The 23064-nt window shown below is 38.3% G+C and overlaps 1 protein-coding gene across 3 annotated transcripts in view; it reads left to right on the forward strand.

Annotated features, from left to right (window-relative positions):
- PCF11 (PCF11 cleavage and polyadenylation factor subunit) overlaps positions 1-15320 on the forward strand; it is a 29092-nt gene extending 13772 nt beyond the window's left edge. For all 3 annotated transcript variants that reach the window (XM_007537500.2, XM_060176749.1, XM_007537501.2), the window contains 8 exons: positions 1297-1396; positions 2054-2173; positions 2630-2735; positions 11416-11599; positions 12255-12410; positions 12692-12784; positions 13279-13314; positions 14244-15320. In XM_007537500.2, coding sequence (XP_007537562.1) covers positions 1297-1396; positions 2054-2173; positions 2630-2735; positions 11416-11599; positions 12255-12410; positions 12692-12784; positions 13279-13314; positions 14244-14459 — 1011 coding nt within the window. In that variant the 3' untranslated portion in view covers positions 14460-15320. The remainder of the gene's footprint in view (positions 1-1296; positions 1397-2053; positions 2174-2629; positions 2736-11415; positions 11600-12254; positions 12411-12691; positions 12785-13278; positions 13315-14243) is intronic.
- The last annotated feature ends 7744 nt before the right edge of the window (positions 15321-23064 follow it).

Consider the following 23064-nt stretch of genomic DNA (forward strand, 5'->3'; position numbering starts at 1 on the left):
TTGTTTTTCTTTTTATCAAAGCTCGTAAAATAAGGTGACTGTGTTTTTTAGACCTCTGCTGCATTGTAGCACTACTGCGATCTTTTAAGCTTTGTTATAACCATAAAGCTGTTTTTTTTCAGCCTGTAAGAAGTTCATTAGCCTGAATTAAATGAAAAAAATCAGATTTTCTTTGCTTCAGTATAAAATTGCTCTTTTTATATTACTGTTATTACTACTATTACTGTTTTACCAAAGTGAAAATAGCTCACCTCTGGCATACAGTGGTTCCGTGTACTCAGAGCCTTAGGTATGAAACGTGTTTTTGCATGAACATCGTAGTATCTCCACAGCCCTGTTTTTCTTTCTGTCTTCATACTTTTTATCACCTTTCAACTTAAATTCAATAACTTAACATTATTGCCAAGATTCTCAGGTGATGACACTTTCTTACTTGGTCATATATTCACTTTTTTAAAAAGTTACTTTATTAGAGAGTGCATGCACACGTGAGCTAAAACCAGAGAATCACTCTGTCATAATCATTCCTAGATGTCATTTCTTCTACTTACAGAATAAGGGAAATCACCATTAAAGTAAAGTGATTTGTGTCAGGTTATACAACTAGCTTTTTCTTTTTTTTTTTTTTATTTATTTATTTTTTTTTTACAACTAGCTTTTTCAAGACATTTCATATCCATTCTCCAGTATCTTATAAATCTTATACATCAGATAAGAGAAGTTGGTCTTCCTTTCTCTCTGTCTTCTTCTTTTTTAAGATTTTAATTATTCATGAGAAAGATAGGAGAAAGAGAAAGAACCAGACATTCTGGTACGTGTGCTGTCAGGGATTGAATCTGAGACTTCATGGTCGAGAATCCAGTGCTTTATCCACTGCGCCACCTCCTGACCACTTCCCACCCCCACCCCCTTTTATAACAAGGACAGGATTTTAAAAATATATATTTTTTGGATAGAGACGGATTTAGAGCAGAGGGAGAAGGAGAGGAGAGAAAACTGCAGGCACTATTTTACCTCTTGTGAAACTTCCCCCGTGCAGGTTGGGACCTGGGGCTTGAATCTTGCATATTGTAAAGTGTATGTTGAACCAGGGATACCACTATTCAGCCCCCCAGATAAGGGAAGTTTTAATTATTCCAGTTTATAGAGAACATCGAAGTGAAGTGACTTAGATATTTATACTCTTAAATATTACTCTAGAAAACAGGCCTCGTGATATTTGTGATGTAGTCAGAATATTAAACATTTATTTAAAATATAGAAAGGATGTTCTTAAAAGGAAAGTTTCTCTTAAAGGTTTTGACTGGTGTTGCTCAGCCAGTAGGATTTGGCCAAGGACAACAATTTTTACCAGTTCATCCACAGAATCCTGGAGCATTTGTTCAGAATCCTTCAGGTATGTACTTTTTGTACTTGCGTTTTCCAAAGGGCAAATATATATATATATTTATTTAATAGATACTTAGTTTTAGAAAATGAGGGTTTTGAGTGAGCATGTGCAATTTATTAAATTTTAATCTTCACTAGAAATGTTTCTGTTGTTCCCTGAGATGTATTGATCTGTATTCATTTCATCTTGTTTGCACAAAGAGAGAGAGTGAACAAGCAAGTATGTGTCTGCTAAGTGAATAAAGATTAAGTTACAGGAGACGAGCCTTTATATAAGGTTGATTCATATATGTGTTTTTATGGACACTCAACTAATATGATATACAACATATTAACAGAGGATAAAACGTTCCTGTGATTCTCGAACCAGGTCTGGGTCCTTTGATAAAGTTTTTTGTTATAATGGGATAAGACATAATTATTTATGTATTTTTGAGCTTTTAACCAGAGCACTGCTCAGCTGTGATATGTGTAGTGCTGGGGTTCAAATCAGGGACTCCATGTATTGCAAGTCATGTGCTTTGCCATAAATATACTAGAATTTTTCAAAGTTGTCTTCAAGATACCCTGCGAATTATAACAATTAATCAGAGGGTCAAGGGGAGCTTTTTAAGTTCTTATTTCATTTTAAGAGTGACTTTTTTTTTTTTTTTTTTTTTTTAAGGAGCCCTTCCTAAGGCATATCCTGATAACCACCTCAGTCAAGTGGATGTCAATGAATTATTTTCAAAACTGCTAAAAACAGGAATTCTCAAATTGTCGCAGCCTGATTCAGCTACAACACGTAAGTATGGTTCTGTACTTCACTAAACAAGCTTTATTAAATTATGAACATATAGGATAATTAAGTTATGATAACTTCTTATAATAATTGAATTCTTAGGAACATTTTTTATTGAAGATGAAATAAAGTTGTTTTCCAGTGAACTTCTTTACACTTTTCTGAGATGGAACTGTTATTTTTATTGTTGTCAGTATTATTTCAGTCAGTAACAGTCACAAAAATACCATTATTATTATTTTGTTGTTGTTACTAATTCTGTATTTAGCTTTTAAAAATAAAATGAATGTTGACAAAAATAAATTTTAATAAGGTTGATTTTCAAGAGATCAGACCTGCCACTTACCAAAATAAAGAATTATATTAGGCTTATATGCCAATAAATACAAAATCAGCATTGACTAGACAAGAGCACGTAGTGAATGATTTTGAGAAATTTGTGTTTCTTCTCAATTGAAGAAGTAAATGAAGTTGCTGTTCAGCCTGCCCCTGAAGAGGAAGAAGAGCAAAATGAAGATCAAGATGTTCCAGATCTTACCAATTTTACAATTGAAGAATTGAAACAGTATGTAATCTCATTTTCTAACCGTAATGGTATAGTTACTTTAATGGTAACATTATTATTGCTATTTGATCTCTCCTGCTGTTTTAGTTCTTAGGATACTTGTTTTCCTTTTATTTATTTTTTGGTGGTACTGGACCTCCACAGTTACATTGCTGTGGGGCTCACTTTTTATTATATTTATTTTAAAATTTAAAGAGAGAAAAAGGTGTCCTTGGAGCTTTCCCTGGTACTGTGGTGTTCCCATGTGATTCTGGGACTTAAATCTGAGATTTTGTGTATGGTAGTGTAGTGTTCATGCCTTTTTACTGGGTATCTCCTGACCTGCAAACCTATTTTAAAATCCCCTTTAAATATAAGTCTGCTGCAAAAGTTCTTAAGCCAAAAGATCACTCAGAATTGTTTTTTAATGTTTGAAAATACAAAACTAGTGAGTTTAAGTATTAGGTATTATTATTATTTTTTTTTATCTTTGTTTTTTGTTTTTTTTTTTACCAAAACACTAATCAGCTCTGACTTCGGAGCCTCAGGCTTGACAGTCTCTTTGCATGACCGTTACATTATCTGCCCTGCCCTCTTTGGTTTCTATTAGTCTTTTCTATTTTGATTTTTTTAGTGAAGAAAAGAGACTTTTATAGTCTAGTATTATTTTCAGTTTATAAATAATGCATGTTTATTGTGGAAAATTAGAAAATACAAATAAAACTAATAAAGTTGCCTATAGTTATTTTACTGGCGAACAGTGTTAACATTTGGTTAATATCTTTTCTATTTTTTAATATATTTTAAAAATATTTTAATTATATATATTAGAACACTGATTAGCCTGGCTTATGGTGGTGCCTGGGAATGAATCAGGGGTCTTAGAGCCTCAGACATGAAAGTTTTGCATGACCTTTTTGCTATTGCCTCAGCACAATATCGTTTCATTATTATTATTATTTTTTGCTTTCTACATAAAGAAAGGCTGTTTTAAATTTTGCTTATTTATTATTTGATAGGTCAGAGAGAAAATGAGAGAGGGATGGAATAGAAGGGGAGAGAGACAGGCACCTGCAGCCCTGCTTTACTGCTCAAGAAGCTTTCCCCCTGCAGATAGGGGGAAGGGGACTTGAACCTTTCAGTATGGTAATGTGTGTACTATCCAGGTGGCCACCGCCTGGCCTCTAGAAAGACTATTTTATATCCTCATAAGTACTTTTTTTTTTTTAAGATTTTATTTATTTATTTATGAGAAAGGTAGGGGAGAGAGAGAAAGAACCAGACATCACTCTGGTACATGTGCTGCCAGGGACCGAACTCAGGACCTCATGCTTGAGAGTCTAGTGCCTTAGCCACTGCACCACCTCCTGGACCACCCTCATAAGTACTTTATAAAAAAATAGAATAGTGCGGAGGATAATTTGGGGGCCAGGAGGTGGCACACCTAGTAGGGAGCACATGTTACAGTGTACACAAGGACCCGGGTTCAAGCTGCCAGCTGCCCCCTGCCCCCTGCAGGAAAATACCTCCTGAGTGGTAAAGCAGTACAGAGTACAGTAGGTCTCTCTCTCTCTCTTTTTTTTTTTTTTTTGCCTCCAGGGTTATCACTGTGGCTCCGTGCCCACGCTATGAATCCACTGCCCTAGTAGCTTTCCCCCCCCCCCCCCCGCTCTCTTTCTGTCCTCTCTCAATTTTTCCTTTTCTTTTTTTTTTTCATTTATTGGATAGAATAGAAATTGAGATAGGAGGGAGAGAGAAAGACACCTGCAGACCTGCACCTATTTCACCACTTGTGAAGTATCCCCCCCCCGCAGGTGGGCAGAGAGGGGCTCAAACCCGAACTGATTCTTGCATTTAGTACTGTGTGTGCTTAATCAGGTGCGTCACTGCCAGGTCCCTTCTCCCTCCATTTTTTCCTCCCCTTTCAGTTTCTCTCTGTCTCTGTCCAAGGTAAATAAATAAATATTCTAAAAATAGAATGGGTAAAGGATTTCATCCTTAAAATCTTTTAAATTTATTTTTATGAGAAACCATAGAACTACTCAGCTATAGTCGGGGAGGTGGTACAGTGGATAAAGCACTGGATTCTCAACCATGAGGTCCTGAGTTCGATCCCCGGCAGCACATGTACCAGAATGATGTCTGGTTCTTTCTCTCTAGGTGGTACTGGGGATTAAATTTATCTCCTGTGGGATGTCAGGTATGCAATTCTATGCTCTAATCAGCTGAGCAATTGCCCCATAATCTTTAAATACTTTTTTTAACTTTTTAAAAAATTTTTTTTAAATTTATTTAGTTTATTTATTCCCTTTTGTTGCTATTGTTGTAGTTATTATTGTTGTCGTTGTTGGATAGGACAGAGAGAAATGGAGAGAGGAGGGGAAGACAGAGAGGAGGAGAGAAAGATAGACACCTGCAGACCTGCTTCACCGCCTGTGAAGCGACTCCCCTGCAGGTGGGGAGCCGGGGTTCGAACCGGGATCCTTATGTCGGTCCTTGTGCTTTGCGCCACCTGCGCTTAACCCACTGCGCTACAGCCCGACTCCCAATCTTTAAATATTTTTAAAATAATACATTCACATATTAGAACTGTGTAATGAAAACAAAAGAAAATACTATAAGGATTCATATTTAAAAATGGCATCCCTCTCCCCTAGACTTGTTTACTTGAGGCAGTCTTTAAATTCTTAATTATGATTCTTTCTTTGCATTTACTTCCATTTCTTTTTTAAAAAAAGTTTGTGTATTCATTTATTGGATAGAGACAGAAACAGATTTAAGGGGGAAGATAGGGAAAGAGAAAGGGAACCCCACCCCCCCCAGCACTGCTTCACTCCACCTGGGACTTGAACCCATATCCTTGAACATGGTAGCATGTGCTCTCAACTAAGGGCACTACTAGGTCCCTGTCCCACCACCCCGCTTTTATTTTTTCTCTTAAAAGATTAATTTAAGGCTGGATGATGCTCACTTTGTAGAGCAAATAATGTGCTAGGATCATGTTCAAACCACCAGACCTTACCTTCGGGGAAAATTTTCATGAGCACTGAAGCAGTACTGCAGATGTCTCTCTCTCTCTCAATCTCCTGCTTTCCTATAGATCTCAGTATCCAATAAACAAAACATGTTTTTAAAAAAGATTTCTGGGGGACAGATGGTAGCTCACCAGGTTAAGCGCACAGTTTGAAATGCAAAGATCCTGGTTCGAACCCCCAGCTCTCCACCTGCAGGGCATCGCTTCACAAGTGGTGAAGCAATTCTGCATGTGTTTCTCTTTCTCTTCCCCTCTCTGTCTTCCCCTCTTCTCTCATTTTCTTTCTGTCTTATCCAACTACAATAACATTGGAAAAAAGATGGCGGCTGCCAGGAGCAGTAGATTTGTAGTTTAGGCACTGAGCCCCAGCTATAACCCTGGAGGCAAAAAAAAAAAAAAAAATATATATATATATATATATATATATTTCTTTTTAATGAGATACAGACAGGAGAAAATGACCAGAATTTCTGGATTGTGGTAGTGCTAGGGATTGAATCAGGGGTGTTGGTTGCCTCAGGATTGAAAAATCTTGTGTGCTATCACCTCAACCCTATTATTATTTTTTACAAGCCTTTTTTTTTAATATTGATTAATTTACAAGGTTATAAGATTATAGGACATAGTTCCACACCACACCCATCACCAAAGGTCTGTGCTCACACTCTCTCAAAGATAACCACCATTCTTCTCACAAAGTCTTGAGAGACTGTTTACTTCTGGTGGGTTTTTTTTTTTTATTATTATTATTGCAAAGTAGTATTCCATGGTGTATGTACCTCATAACTTCTTTATCCAGTCATCTGTTGATGGACATTTAAGTTACTTTCACTATTTGGCAATTGTGAATAATGCTGTTATGAACAAAGTGGGGGGGGGGAAGTGCATGTTTCCCTTCAAATTAGTGTTTTCATGTCCTTTCTAACCCTATTTCTCTTTCTTGAAAGCTACACCTTTTTCTTTAACTCATTTCCCATTTACAGAAGGAACAAAAAGCAGTTTGCTGCCTTTGCTCATTTAATTTTACATAAACGTTTTTTGAGGCTGAGGCAAATTTTCATTATAAAAATATAAAAATAGTTGCTGGAATTATTTCCAAAGAGAACTTCTTTATCATCCTAAGGTGACAGAAATGTACCTGATGATCAATGTTTATCTCATTTCTCCAGATCTAGGACTATAGTCCATTAGTTATCTTGGTTAGTGCTGCAGCAGTAAACCTTACTAAACAGGAAATGGGTTAATGCAGTGCTGGAGATGGAACCCAGCGTCTTAGGTCTGCACATTACTACAGACCCACTGCCCTGGCCCAACTTTTTTTTTTTTCTTTAATATTTATTCCCTTTTGTTGCCCTTGTTTTGTTGTTGTATTTATTATTGTTGTTGTTGTTGGATAGGACAGAGAGAAATGGAGAGAGGAGGGGAAGACAGGGGGAGAGAAAGACAGACACTTGCAGACCTGCTTCATCACCTGTGAAGTGATGCCCCTGCAGGTGGGGAGCCGGGGCCTTGAACCGGGATCCTTAGGCCAGTCCTTGTGCTTTGTGCACCATCTGTGCTTAACCTGCTGCGCTACCACCCAACTCCCCCAACATTTTTTTTCCTTTTTTTATTTATAAAATATCAACAAGAGCATAGGATAAGAAGGGTACAATTCCACACAGTTCTCACCACCAGAGCTCCATATCCTATCTCCCTTGAAAACTTTCCTATTCTTTATCCCTCTGGGAACATGGACCTAGGATCATTATGGGGTGCAGAAGGTGGAAGTTCTGGCTTCTGAAATTGCTTCTCTGCTAGACATGGGCATTGGTAGGTTGATCCATAGTTTTAGACTGTCTTTCCCTAGTGGGGCGGGGCACTGGAGAGGTGGGGCTCCAGGACACATTGGTTAGGTCTTCTGCCCAGTGAAGTCAGGTTGGCGTCATGGTAGCATCTCCAACTTGGTGGCAGAGTAATGGAGCTGGAGGGTTGACAGCCAACGCCTGGTGTCTGGCCACAATCCGAAGTGAAACATGTTGAAGTGCCTAGCCTAGCTTTTATCTAATTTTGGAATGAGAAAATGACAGCACAAGGAATTCTTGCTGATCCCATGTGGGATCATGTGCAAAGTAGCGACTGTATTGATGAGCCACTTCCCTAGTGCATACTGTTTTTTACTTTTCCAAGTTTAGATATTTCATCTTTTGACAACCCAACAGTGATGATTTAGCTATTTTATTTTTTTTACTGTTCTACCAATTTACCTTTGTCGTTAATCATTTTCAGTAAATCAATTTTTAGCATTTACATTGTGACTAAAGATTTTGTTTGCTGCTGTACAAAGTACTAATATTCTCTACTTTGCTTTTTTACATTTCATTAAGATGCTAATGGTTTACAGTATAGTTGTTGACATATGGCTACAATATTGTATCTCATGATAAGTGTCTATAAAACATTCCTGTCCCTTTCTCCATCATGTATTAGGACTTCTAAAGCTCCACACACTCCACCTAGAAACCATTATGTATATACACTACAGCTTTATTAGCCACTCAACCCCCAGTGCCCACCTACAGGGGGAAAGCTTCACAAACAGTAAAGCAGGGCTTATAGGTGTCTCTCTCCCTTCTTTATTCTAAATAAGTAGGTAAATACAAATTATGCTGCTATGAATTTAGGTGTAGATAGATCTGTTTAGATGGATGTGTTTGTTTCCTTTGACTGTTTCCCCAGAGGGGGAATTGCCAAATCTTAGGATAGGTCCATTCCTAGCATTCCGAGTTCTCCAGACTTTCCTATAGGAGTTAGATCAATTTGCATTCCCACCAGCATTGTAGGATTCCTTTTTCCTCACATCCTGGCCAAATTTTGTTACTGTATTAATGAGAAAGGAGAGGGTGGGGGTAGATAGCATACTGGTTATGCAAAGAGACTTGTCATGCCAGAGCCCCCAAAGTCCCAGGTTCAATCCCCTGTACCACCATAAGCCAGAGTTGATTAATGCTCTGGTTAAAAAAAAAACAGGGGAGTCAAGCAAAAAAAAAAAAAAAAAAAACCCAGGGGAGTCAGGCGATAGCACAGCGGGTTAAGTGCAGTTGGCGTAAAGTGCAAGGACCAGCATAAGGAATCCCGGTTGGAGCCCCAAGCTCCCCACCTCCAGGGGAGTCGTTTCACAGACGGTGAAGCAGGTCTGCAGGTATCTATCTATCTTTCTCTCCCCTTTCTGTCTTCCCCTCCCCTCTCCATTTTTCTCTGTCCTATCCAACAATGATGACATCAATAACAACAACTACAACAATAAAATAATAAGAGCAACAAAAGGAAATAAATATTAAGAGAAAAGAGAACCAGACATCATTCTGGTGCATGGGTTACCAGGGATTGAACTTGGGACCTCATGCTTTAGAGTCCAGCCTGCTATCCAGTATGCCACCTTCCAGATCATGTTACTTACTGTCTTTCCTAATGTATGCTATTTCATAGGAGAAAAGTGGCATCTTATAGTTACCTTTATTTGCGTGACTTTAAGGTTTTTTTTTTTTTTTTTCTTTTCATAGGTTACCCCTTTGGACCTCTTCTTTAGTGAAGATTCTGGTCATACCCTTTCTCCATTTATTTTTTTGTCTTTGCATTTTTTTCCCTTTTTGTTGCCCTTGTTTATTGCTGTAGTTATTGCTGTCATTGTTGAATAGGACAGAGAGAAATTGAGAGAGGAAAGGGAGACAGGGAGAGACAGACACCTGCAGACCTGCTTCACTGCGTGTAAAACTTCTGAGGGTTCTAACCGGATCCTCCGCCATGTGCGCCCCTTCTCCATTTTTTTTTTTTAATGGAGTCATTTTTTTCTTGTTAAGTTCAATGAGTTCTTTATAAATTTCGATTACTAGCCTCTTGTCTGATGAATGGCATGTAACAATCTTCTCTCTGTCGGGACCTCTGTTGAGGTAGTGGTTCCTCTTGCTGTATAGCTTTTCAGCTGCATATAGTCTCACTGGTTTATTTTTGTTTTCTTTGCAATTGGATGAATAGTTGAAGATATTTTAAAGGTTTACATCAAAAGTGTTCTGCCAATGATTTCTTCTAAATATTTGGTTGTTTCTGTTCTAGCAGCGAAATCTTTGATGCATTGAGTTACTTTTGTGTGTGGTAAAATCAGTTTCAGTTTCATTCTTCTATATATTTCAAACCAGTTTTCCCAGCACTACCTGTTGGAGACTCTCCTTTCTCTAATGTTTTCATCCTCCTTTGTCAAAAACTAGATGTTCATAGATGTGAATGCTTATTTCTAGGCTTTCAATTCTATTCCATTGGTCTACAGGTCTTCTTTTCTTTTTTTAACCAGTGCACAGCTCAGCTCTTGCCTCTGGTGGTGCTGGGAGTTGAACCTGGGAATTCTGGTGCCTCAGTCATGAAAATTATATATATCTCCACTATACTATACTATTCCCCCAGCCTGTTTTTGTTATAGTACTAGGCAATTTTGATTATAATGGTCCTATAATACAGCTTGAGACCTGGAAGTGTGATGTCTTCATTCTTTTATTTTGCCTCCAGGGTTATTACTGGGGCTTGGTGCCTGCACTATGAATCCACTGCTCCTGGCACCCATTTTTTTCCATTTTGTTATTGTTGTTACTGTTGTCGTTATTGCTGTTGTTGTATAAGACAGAGAAATCAAGAGAAATGGGGAAGATGGGGAGAAAAAGATGACACCGGCAGAACTGCTTCACTGCTTGTGAAGCGCCCCAAAAGCTGGGAGCTGGGGGCTCGAACCAGGATCCTTGAGCTGGTCATTGCCCTTAACCCCATACACTACCACCCACACCCCTCCACCATGCTTCCATTCTTTTGAAAAAAAGATGGTAATTTTGTTTTAATTTATCCATATATTTGTTACTATTTTTTTAAGGGTTTTTTTTTTTAATATTTATTCCCTCTTGTTGCCCTTTTTCATTGTTGTAGTTGTTGATGTCATTGTTGTTGGATAGGACAGAGAGAAATGGAGAGAGGAGTGGAAGACAGGGGGAGAGATAGACGGACACCTGCAGTTGTTACTATTTCTGTAACTCCCTCACTGTTCTTTAGATGAGGGCTGGATAGTTGAATTTTGAGAATTCTAATGGAGAGCCAAGCTAATTGTTTTAACATATTTGCCTTTTGTATCCATTTTGATACTCAGTCTAATCTTAAAGAATATACCAGCTATCCAAATTAGTTAGCAAATGATCATTGCTAGGAAGCATGTCACTTGGGCCAGGCCAATAAGGGGAGGTAAGATCCATTTTCCAAAGGTAAGGAAGATAGGATCAATGACACATTATTAAATAGTATTGGGCAGGGGCGATAGCATAATGATTATGCAAAAAGACTTTGATGCATTAGGCTCCAGAGTCCTACATTCAGTTCCCCACACCACCATAAGCCAGAGCTGAGCAGTGCTCTGGTATCTGTTTCCCACCCCCCTTGCCCCTTTCTTACTAAAATAAAACAAAGTCTAAAATACATATTGATATATAATTGACCTTTGGCTATTAGTTGTTTTACCCAGCTCTTGACTGAAACATTTCATTGTATAATAACTTTTTCAATATTAATATAAGGAAAACTGGAATATTTGTGGCTGCCTTAAAAGAAGCATTGTCACTTTTGTATCAAAACTAAAAACTGTGTTTTTCATAATAGACGTTATGATAGTGTTATAAATCGACTATACACTGGCATTCAGTGCTATTCTTGTGGAATGAGGTTCACAACATCACAAACAGACGTCTATGCAGATCACTTGGATTGGCATTATCGACAAAACAGAACCGAAAAAGATGTTAGCAGAAAAGTCACTCATAGACGATGGTACTACAGCCTAACAGTAAGTAGCCTATCAACTGTCTTTTAGCCTTTAAAGTGTAGAATTTCTGAAGTTATTAAATCAATATTTATATTAAACCTATAAGTGGTTAAGTTCAAATTTCTAAGAAATAACTTAGTTCTGAATAAATGTTGACTCTTGGAGTATAAAGATTTTAAATAAAACAAATTGGAAGAATATGTTTTTACTTTTTGTTGAGAGTAGAGTAGGACACACATTCTAAAATTCCAGAGACTCTGATTTAACTTTTTTTGTAATAAATTGTACATGCATTTATCCTGTTTAAAGTAGTAGTGAAATATTAGCATTTTAAATTTCATTAGTTACGTTTTATATATATATATTATTTTTAATATTTATTCCCTTTTGTTGCCATTGTTGTAGTTATCATTGTTATTGATGCCATCGTTGTTGGATAGGACAGAGAGAGAAATGGAGAGAGGAAGGGAAGACAGAGAGGGGGAGAGAAAGATAGACACCTGTTGACCTGCTTCACCACTTGTGAAGTGACCCGCCTGCAGGTGGGCAGCCAAGAGCTCAAACCAGGATCCTTATGCCGAAATATAATCCTTAATGTAGATGGCTTTATATTAAAGATACACAATAAAAACTTAAAAGTAAAACAAATATACCTTTAAAATCTACTCCTTTTAAGGACTGGATAGAATTTGAAGAAATAGCTGATCTGGAAGAACGTGCAAAGAGTCAGTTTTTTGAAAAAGTACATGAGGAAGTTGTGCTCAAAACTCAGGAAGCTGCTAAAGAGAAAGAGTTCCAAAGTGTACCTGCTGGACCAGCTGGAGCAGTAGAGGTAAGAAGGTTAAGCTTTGTACTTCTGGCCCCACTTTTATAAGTAATCTTATTTATGCCCCCCCCCCTTTTTTTTTTTCTGTATCAGTGATACAGAAAAGTAGCAATTCTAATTGTTTTTTATTGGAAAGTGCAGAATGCCTGGGATTCATTTTGTATCTGTATTATGGATCAAATATTGGTTAAATGTACAAGAAATTCTTAAATTTCCACGTAACAAAGTATTTATCTTTGCTTTCTGAGATTTATAAAGTGAATTTCATTTTATATGACTAATTTTAGAGTTGTGAAATCTGCCAAGAACAATTTGAACAATACTGGGACGAAGAGGAGGAGGAATGGCATTTAAAAAATGCTATCAGAGTAGATGGAAAGGTAAGTTTATGTGTATGTATATATATATATATATATATATATATATATATATATATATGGAAAAACTATGATTATGGTACTTTTGGCAAGAGCGGCTTACCATTCTGAATGAAAATATTAACTTCATTCTTTACAGAAAAAGTATTAGATTTTAGAGACATACATAGTGTTTCAATTGGATGAAATCTTAGCAATCACCAACCTCTATATTCCTAAGATCTTATATAATTAATGATAAACCTAAGGACTGGGTTTTCTGAAATCTTTTTTTGCCTGACCACACTTAAATTCAGAATTTATATATCACCATCAGAGATACTACCTTAAAACAAATAATATCAAAGTATATAATACAAATTTAATGTGAAATCAGATTTTGTTTTATGACCTTTCAGAAGATAGTTCTCTTGCTATTTAAATTTTTTAAAAAATCAGAATAGATTCATTAGAAGTGACTATGCATGTGAATATCTGCTTTTTTCTTTTTGATTCAGATTTATCATCCATCATGTTATGAGGATTACCAAAATGTAAGTTAATTTTGTATATTGTTTGTTCACATTTCCAATCATTAATCTTTTGATATGAGCATATTTTAGTCTTATCAGTATAATGAACAGTTTTTATCTTGATATTTGCAGTTAAGCTCAAAAGTGGTACAAGGTTGATAGGATCTCTATGGCATCTTAAGTTGTAGAAAAGTGCAAATTAATTTTTTGAATTTCTGTATCATTCCTCGCATTACAGCTGCACGGTGTCTTGCTTTTATTATATTTACTATTGGGTAGAGACAGAGAAATTGAGGGGTGGGGGACATAGGAGGGAGACAGACACCTGCAACCCTGCTTCACCAATCATGAAGTTTTCACCCTGCAGGTGGAACCGAATGACTTGAACCCGGGTCCTTGTGCACTATAATGTGTATGCTTAGCCAGGTGTGCCACTGCCTGGTCCCCATGGTGTCTTTTATTATAGCACTAGACCTATTATATATATTATAGACTTTTATTATAGCACTAGACCTAGAGAAATGTGGAGGGTAACTGAAGATGGAAAGGAATGAGGATGGATCGGTTTCTAGAATTATATATAGATATATTGCTTCTCATTCTTTAAACTTCATTTAGCTATTTTAGGAAAAAAAAATTTAAATGGTCACACTTGAAATCTGAAGGGAAAAAACATTAGCCTGTTGACTTTAGAAATGCAGATCTTATTTATAAAATGCCAACTTGTTTCTGGGAAAAATTTTTAGCTGAATACACGATCCGTGAGTGTCCAAAGTCAGTTTCTAGTTAGGAAGTTATCTTACTTGCCTGTCTTTATGGCATGCTTTTGGAGTAAGCATTTCATTTGCTTAATAAATTTATGTGGATATTTCTTTGCCCATATACTTCTTATAAAACTTAATGTTACTTTTGAATTTTCATCAATACTTATATGATTTTTAATTTTGTAGACATCTTCATTTGATTGTACACCATCTCCCAGCAAAACACCAGTTGAAAACCCCTTGAACATTATGTTGAACATTGTCAAAAATGAATTCCAGGACACCTGTGAAAGTCCCACAGTTAAGGAAGAACAAATTGACACCCCTCCAGCTTGTACAGAGGAAAGCATAGCAACACCTACTGAAATTAAAACAGAAAATGATACAGTTGAGTCAGTTTAAATAAAATGAGAAAGGTATGTTTTTTCTTTTTTTAAAGCTGCTGTTGGATTTAGAAGGTGAAGAATTTTTTTATGTATATATAGACATATCTATATAAACTGTCTAGCTGAGGCAGGGCCTTCGGCTATCGTTTGGTTAATAAATACATTTTAGTATTTGCATTTCCTACTGCCTGCACAGTTTCAGGTGCTTGTTGTGTGAAAGTTCTGTAGATGTGTGCAAATTTAACAAAAATGAAATTGTATGTGTAAAAATGTACGATTTTCCACTTGTGAAACTGTAAATTATAAATAAAAATATTTTTGCTATACATGGAGTGTAATATTTATGCACACCATCAAATAAAGTGTTTTTTATTGGGTGAAAATGGAATTAAACCACAACCTCAAGATTTTTTTTTCTTGTACTTTTCCATAATTAAAGCAACATCTAGAGTTACTTTTATCCTTCAGAAGGGGGTTGTGAAAGAACTATAGGGTTTTTCTCAAATAGAAAAACCAGATTTGAGGGAAAAAAAAAACTTTTAACAAAACTAAAACATTTGTATTTATAAGAATATATATATATCCAGCTATAGAGAACCACCCTCATTTTTGAAAGGTAGTTATGAAGCAACATTTATTCTTGGACACTGATGCCATGAAACAGCATATTTATAAGTACTAAAGGTGATTTTTTTTAAGGCATTTTTCAATTTGTCAGTTTAATGCAGATGAACGTATTTCTATTTTAAGTTACAGGAGGATCTGTAAGAAAGTTCATTTGAAACATGGTCAACCTTTCTCCTTTGTTGGTTTTGACTGAATTAAATGGATCCATGAGATGTTAATATTTGTACATGTAATAAATAGAATGAAGAAATTTCCTGTTTGTATGTCTTTATTTCTTCAGTGCCTATTGAATACGACTTGTTGTCTTATTTTCACCACTCTGTTCCTTTAAACATGAATTTAGCACCTTCTATGAGCTAAGCACCTAAGATGCAAGATTAATCTTTTCAGTTGATTAAAGGTGACAGGCAGTGAAACCTAAAACAACGAAAGTCATCATTCATTGAGCATCGACTATGCGATAGGCATAAACTAGCTTTTACCTTCTCTGGAATTTACAAATAAACTTAGGTGGTGGATGACATCCCCCACCCACTAAAGATTGTAGAACAAAAATTTGAACTTGGCTTTATTTTAGTCCATACTCTTTCTACAGTTAAAGAAGATGCTAATGTAAGTAGCATCCAATATAATAGATATGGCAATGTTTGTCTTGAAGAATGACAAGTGGCATCTGTATTGGTGTGTCATCTATGGGTAATTCATAGTACAGGCTTGAAATTTTCCAAATTAAATTTTACATGGTTAAGACAGTAATTTAAAAATTATTGATGCTGGGGTGGGTGGTGATGCATCTGTTAAAAGAGTGCACATTACCAAGTGTAAGGAACTGGGTTCAGCTCCATGCACAAGGGAGCTTCAGGAGCAGTAAAGCTGTGTTGCAGTTGTCTTCCTCGCCCTCTATGCCTGTCCCTCTCCATTCGTCTATCAAAAGAAGAAACAAAGTGGGAGGTGGGCAGGTTGGGCAGTAGAGTGCCCTGTAGAGTATACCCCCTACAATGTGCAAAGACCCAGGTTCTAGGCCCTGGTTCCATCCACAGGGGAGAAACTTCAAAAGCAGTGCTGTGTCTGTCTCTGCTATCCCTCTCAATTTCTGATAACCAGTGGCTGCTAAGAGTGGTGGGTTACTGAGGAACTGAGCCGCAGTAATAACCCTGGTGGCAAATTTATGTATTGATGCACAGCAGCCTGAGATGTCACAGTGATGGAGTGCGGGACTTCAAAGCCTGAGATCCTGAATTTGATCCTGGGCATCTTAATGTCAGAGTGTTGTTCTCATCTCTGAATACTTTTTTGTTGTTGTTACGTTATTGCTGGGGCTTGGTGCCTGTATAACAAATTCGTCACTCCTGCTTGCCTTTTTTTTTTTTTTGGGGGGGTAGGGCAGATAGAAATTGAGAAGTGAAAGACACCTGCAGAGCTGCTTCATCCTTCATGAAGCATTCCTTCTGCAGATGTGGGTGGGGGTTTCAAACCCAAGTCCTTGTGCATGGTAAATGTGTACATTCAACCAGATGTGTCACAGCCGCACCCATTAATGAATACTTCATTTTTTAGATTGAGGGGCCAAGAGGTGCCCATTTGGTTGAGTGTACACAATACTATGCACAGGGACCCAGACTTAAGACCCCAGTTCCTACCTATAAGAGGCAAGCAACACTACAGGTGTCTTCCTCTCTATCACCTGCTGCCCTCTGAAGTTCTGTCATATCAAATATAAGAAAAATTATCAAAAAAGTTTAACAGATTTGAAACTGGTCGTAGGTAAGTGTTTCTATTACGATGAGCATGGGAAATAGAAATTTTAAACAAGTGATATTCTATTCTCTATTAGTTGTTCAAAGTCACAAGAATAAAATTTTTAAAGAGATGGTCAAATATAGAAATCAGATGTTGAGGTTGGGCAGTGGTGTAGGCATCAGAGGGCACATGCTTCATAACCAGTGAAATAGAGCTATCTTTTCTATCAAATTCTGTCCTTTCAAAAAAATACTTAAATGGGGTGAGGGTAAACAGCATAATAGTTAGGCAGACTCTCATGCCTGAGGTTCTGAAGTCACAGGTTCAAGCCCCCACACCACCACATGCCAGAGCTGAGCAGTGCTCTGGTTAAGGGGGGAGGTGGTGGTGCACCTGGTTGAGCACATGTGTCACAATACACAAAGACCTGGGTTTGAACCCCCAGTCCCCACCTGCAGGGGGAAAGTTTTACGAGTGGTGAAGCAGTACTGAAGGTGTCTCTTTGTCTCTCTCCCTTCTCTATCACCCCTCTTCCCTCTCGATTTCCAATAGATAAAAAAAATATTTTTTTAAAAAGCCAGACCATTATGACCCTTTACACACACAATACAGTGTACAAGGACCTGAGTTCAAGTCCCTGGTCCCCACCTTTAGGGGAAAAGCTTCATGAGAGGTACAGCAAGGCTGTAGATGTGTCTGTTTCTTCCCTCTCAATTTGTCTCTATCCAATAAAAAATTACAAATATAAAGGGGAAAAATATATTATCCAATCAAGAGAATGGGCTTAACTCAGTGAGAAAAGCTGTTTGTGTAACAGTGTATACTTAAAGGAACAGTAAACCCTAGAGAATTAGCAAACAAGTCGGTCTAAGAATATTTTTGTTGTAATTTTGCTGGGGAAGACCAGTCAGAGCTTTTGCACAATGTCAAGCAACCTGGAAGGTACACAGGTAGAATGCTGACTTGCAAGCATGGGGAGCTGAAACTGACCCTTGACAGCATGTATACCAGAATGCTAATCTCTGTATCGTTCCAATTTTAGTGTATGTGCTGCCGAAGCAAGCACAGCATGCATACCAGAATGATGCTCTGATTCTCTTATCTTAAATAATAAAAGATTAAGGGATATCAAACTAGTTCATGTGGACAATGGGCTCCTTTGCCATGTGCGTGATCTGGATTTGAGTCTGGCCCCTACTGCAGTGGAGGAAGTCAGGGTGCTGTGGTTTATTTCTCTTCAGTCTGTCTCAATCTTTTTAAAAACAGGGTTGGGGGGGCTGGGGGGGACAGGCAGTAGTGCAGCGGGTTAAGTGCACATGGCAAGGACCGGCGTAAGGACTCCAGTTTGAGCCCCCAGCTCCACCTGCAGGGGGGTCGCTTCATAAGTGGTGAAGCAGGTCTGCAGGTGTGTCTTTCTGTCTCCCCTCCTCCCTCGATTTCTCTTTGTCTTATGCAACAACAGCAATAACAATAAGAGCAACAAAAATGGGGGGATGCCCTCCCAGGAGCAGTGGATTCACAGGGGTGGGGGGGGGGAATGCCTTCCCAGGAGCAGTGTATTCATAGTGCAAGCACCGAGCCCCAGCGATAACCCTGGAGAAAAAAATAAAAACAGGGTTTGAGAGATGTTATGGTTATGCAAAACATTTTCATGTCTGAGGCTGAGGTCCCAGGTTCAGTCTCCAGCATCACCATAAAACAGAGCTGATCTTAGTACTCTAGTCTCTCACAAATAAGTATTTAAAATAAACTGTGGCCTGGAGGGTGGCATGGTGGCTAGAGTTTGGACTTCAAAATACATGTGCTGGAATGATGCTCTAGTTCTCTGCTTGCTCTCATAATAAATCTTAAAAGAAAAAAAATTGGGGGCTGGGTGATGGAGCACCCAGTTAAATGCACATATTACCAAGAGCAAGGATATAGGTTCAAGCCCCCAGTCTTCACCTGCAGGGGTAACGTTTCATGAACAGTGAAGCAGGTCTACAGGTATATATCTTTCTCTCCCTTCTATCTCCATGCCCTCTCAATTTCTCTCTTTCCTACGAAATAAAGGGATGGGTGAGGAAGATAGCATAGTAGCTATCAAAAAAAAAAAAAAACATTCTGAGGTCCCAAGTTCAATACCAGGCACCACCATAAACCATCAAAGAAAAACCTAAAAAAAAAAAAAAAAAAGAAATGATTAATATATGACAACAGGTGACAGTCAAACTTACATATGTATAGAGAAGGCAAGGGCACTTGGATAGAACCTTTGCTTTATTATGCATTTGACCCAAGTTACAACCCACCCCAATTGAAGGAAATATACTGAGGCCTGACCCCTACCCTCACAGAAAGAACCTATCTCGCTGAAATGGACTAAAGGGGACATGCTGGGAACAGACTCCTCACCCATACAGGAAAAACTTATCTTGTTCCTTGCTTGGGACACACCCAAGGGCAACCGGAAACATCCCTGCAAACATCAATAAGTCTAAGACTACCAGGCCTTCTCATGCCACTTAAAATAGCCCTGAGCCAAGACCCTATATACGGCTCTCCCGCTTCCCAGACCAGGGCTTCATAAGCTCCCCTGGTAGGGATTCTCCCTCCTTTCCCTCCCACCCCCCCCCACACACACACACACATACATTTAAACTTTCCTTTGTCTACACACCTGACTCTACTTGTCTCATATTTCTAACACCCACCTCACTAGAAGCTTCAGGTGTTAGGCTCACATGTACTCTCTTTCTTCCTGTCTCTCAGTTGGGTGGAGAGGGGTGGTGGTCAAGTCAGCCTATAGCGGTAAAGATGCAGCAAGGTAGTAAAGATAGAATAGGTTCCTGGGGAGCAAATATTTAAAGACTAACAGTTGGTGAGAAAGTAACACTATTGAAGTGAAACTGGAAAAACAATTATGGGTAATAAATTTCAAAAGACAGTAGCTCCTCAAATCCTAACTACTACTACTGAAGGTTACATCAGTATGGGTTCTAATGTCATTTGTAATGGGTATTGACAAAATAACTTAAGAATTTTAACTGTAATTAGAATGAGAAAATTCCAGTTCACTGTAGGGGCCAGGCCTTGGGACAGTCAATGAAGTGCACACATTACAATATGCAGACATAGGTTTAAGTCCCCATAATCCACCATGTAGCAGGGAGGGCTTACCAACTGGTGGAGCATTTCTGGTTTATGTCAAAAGAATAAAAAGGGGGGGGGGGTGGTTTCTAGGAGATGAGGATTTGTCATGTGGATACTGGAATGCCAACAATAACACTAGTGGCAAAAAAAAAAAAAAAAGTTAATTGAAGAGATAGGTTGAGGGGCCAGATGGTGGTACATCTGGTTGAGCACACATTACAGTGCCTAAGGACCCAGGTTCAAGGTCCCAGTCCCCACCTGCAAGGGGGAAAGCTTTACAAGAGGTAAAGCAGTGCTGCAGGTGTCTCTGTTGCTCTTCCTCTCTAAATCTCCTTTCCCTCTTGATTTCTGGCTGTCTCTATCCAATAAATAATGATAATAAAAAGAGGAACTTAAAAAAAGAGAGAGATAGGTTGAAGGTACAGAGCTGACGGACAGACAAGTTTCAGAGCTACAAAATTGAGAGTACCTGCAGGGGGGTTGCTTCAAGAGCGGTGAAGCAGGTCTTAGGGTTTCTTTCTCTCCCCGTCTTCCCTTCTCTCAATTTCTCTCTGTCCTATCCATCAACAACAACCACCAAGAGCAGTGGATTCATAATGCAGGCACCAAGACCCAGCAATAGCCCTGGAGGCAAAAAATAAAGTATTAAAAAAAAATAGATTGGGGACCAGGCAGTAGCACACCTGGGTGAGCACACATTATGCACAAGAACCTGGGTTCAAGCTGCCAATCTCCACCTGCAGGGGAGAAGCTTCATAAGAGGTGAAGCATAGCTGCAAGGTGTCTATCTCCCTCTTTTCTTTCCATTTCTCTGCTTCTAACCAAAATTAATTTTAAAAATATAGATTTTACTGTATACCTTATAAATGTGAAGATGACCAATCTGTGTTGTACATCTTATACCATAATAAAATACAGAAAACCCATAAAGACACATGCACGAAATTTCAATTATCATCTAGCAGCTTAATCTAAGAATTACTAGTTCCCTTCCTTTAGTTTTAGTGCCTAGTAACAACGAGTTACATAAAATATTCAGTACAGTACAAGGGAGCATCTAATGTCAGTGAAAACTTGACTATAAAGGAGGTAAATGAGGGTCCAGGCAGTGGCACACCTGATTAAACACACACATTACAGAGCACAAGGATTCAGGTTCAAGCCCCTGGTCTCCTTCTGCAGGGGGAAAGCTTCGTGAACAGTGAAGCAGGGCTGCAGCTGTCTGTTTCCCTCTTCTGTATCTATCCAATAATAAGAAAAAAAAATTAAATAAAGGAGGTCAATTAGGTAAAAACCCAAGATTAGGATGCTTGTATCTTAACTTTTTTTTTAAATCAGAGCACTGCTCAGCTCTGGTATATAAGGAGACTGAATCTAAGACTTTGAAGCCTCAGGTATTAAAGTATTTTTAGCTTAACTATTATCCTGTCTCCCTGGCCCAAGGCCTGGCCTCACTATAGGAGTGGGCAGTTTTCTTTTAAAACTCCCTCAATAGTGGGCACTTGGCTTATTGGGCACAAATAAGAGGGTGGGTAGTTAAAAAAGATAATTGTGGGTTTCCCTACTAAGGATTTAGTTTTGCACAAAAAGGGGTAAAAGTGTCTGGAAAGTGAAAGTTACATAGGCAGGAAGAAGTAAAGGTTAGCAAAACCCACTTAATCCAATTTTTGGTTTTGAGTTCTGCTTCCTTCTGTAGAAGTAGGTATAGAGTTGATGTTTAAAAATTTTTTATATTTATTTTCCCTTTTGTTGCCCTTGTTTTTCATTGTTGTTGTAGTTATTATTGTTGTTGTTATTGATGTCTTCGATGTCATCATTGTTAGATAGGACAAAGAGAAATGGAGAGAGGAGGGGAAGACAGAGAGGAGGAGAGAAAGACACCTGCAGACCTGCTTCACCGCCTGTGAAGGGACTCCCCTGCAGGTGGAGAGCTGGGGGCTTGAACCGGAATCCTTACGCCGGTTCTTGAGCTTTGCGCCATGTGCGCTTAACCCACTGCACTACCACCTGACTCCCAAAGAGTTGATTTATGGACAAAAAGAGGGCCAGAATGATGTTAGTCTACTTCGAAAAAACTGAGGTGGAGATGGACAGTCATTTATATATTTATGGCTTTTATATTCATTGGAACTATTCAACTCCTCCTTACAAAGGATCTAGGTTCTCTGAAATGCTGATCCTACTTCAGTGTGTTTATCTTGAAATCCTGTGCAATCTAATTTTCATATATTGACTATTATCAATAAAACTGCTTTCTAAAGTGTGATCGATCAATGATTCAATAAGACCAGTGTGGCTTCCTTAGCCTCTAAATCTTAAAAGCATCTTCTTTTGTTTGATGTGTCAGTGCAAGTTCTCTTTTATCTCTGTGATTTTAAATTTGAAAGTTTTAAAAATACATAACCAATCAACAGGCCAAGCATAGAAAATAGCTTTTCATATCCTTTGTTTTATTCTACTATGTAGCCACAAGATAACATGACAGACATCCTTTTCAAATTTTAGAGGGGGAAAAAAAAAACTACTTTACAAAGTAATCAAGGAAGGTGGGGCAGCAGAAAAAAGCATCATTCACAAGCACAAAGCCCCAGGTGAGCAGTATTCTGGTCTTCCAAATCTTTCTTATGAAATCACTTTAAAAAAAAAAAAAGGTTTAATTTATAAAAGGCAAGGAAAATAGAGAACACAACACTGTTCAGTTTTGGCCTATGTAGTGCTGGAGACTGAATCTGGAGTTTCTGGTTTGTAGTAACAGCTCACCACTACTGAGCTAGCAACCTAACTCTAAATTAATAAATCTTAACAAGAAACAAGTAGGCTCTGGAGTCCAGCGGTAACGCAGTGGGTTAAGCACACGTGGCGCAAAGCGCAAGGACCAGCATAAGGATTCCGTTTCGAGCCCCCAGTTCTCCACCTGCAGGGGAGTCGCTTCACAGGCGGTGAAGCAGGTCTGCAGGTATCTGTCTTTCCCCTTCTCTGTCTTCCCTCTTTTCTCCATTTCCCTCTGTCCTATCCAACAATGACATCAGTAACAACAATAACTACAACAATAAAACAACAAGGACAACAAAAGGGAATATACTGCGGCTTAGTATAGTGGTGTCTACAGCAGGCTTTCATGC

This window comes from Erinaceus europaeus, chromosome 17 (genome assembly GCF_950295315.1).
Source record: "Erinaceus europaeus chromosome 17, mEriEur2.1, whole genome shotgun sequence".
NCBI lineage: Eukaryota > Metazoa > Chordata > Mammalia > Eulipotyphla > Erinaceidae > Erinaceus > Erinaceus europaeus.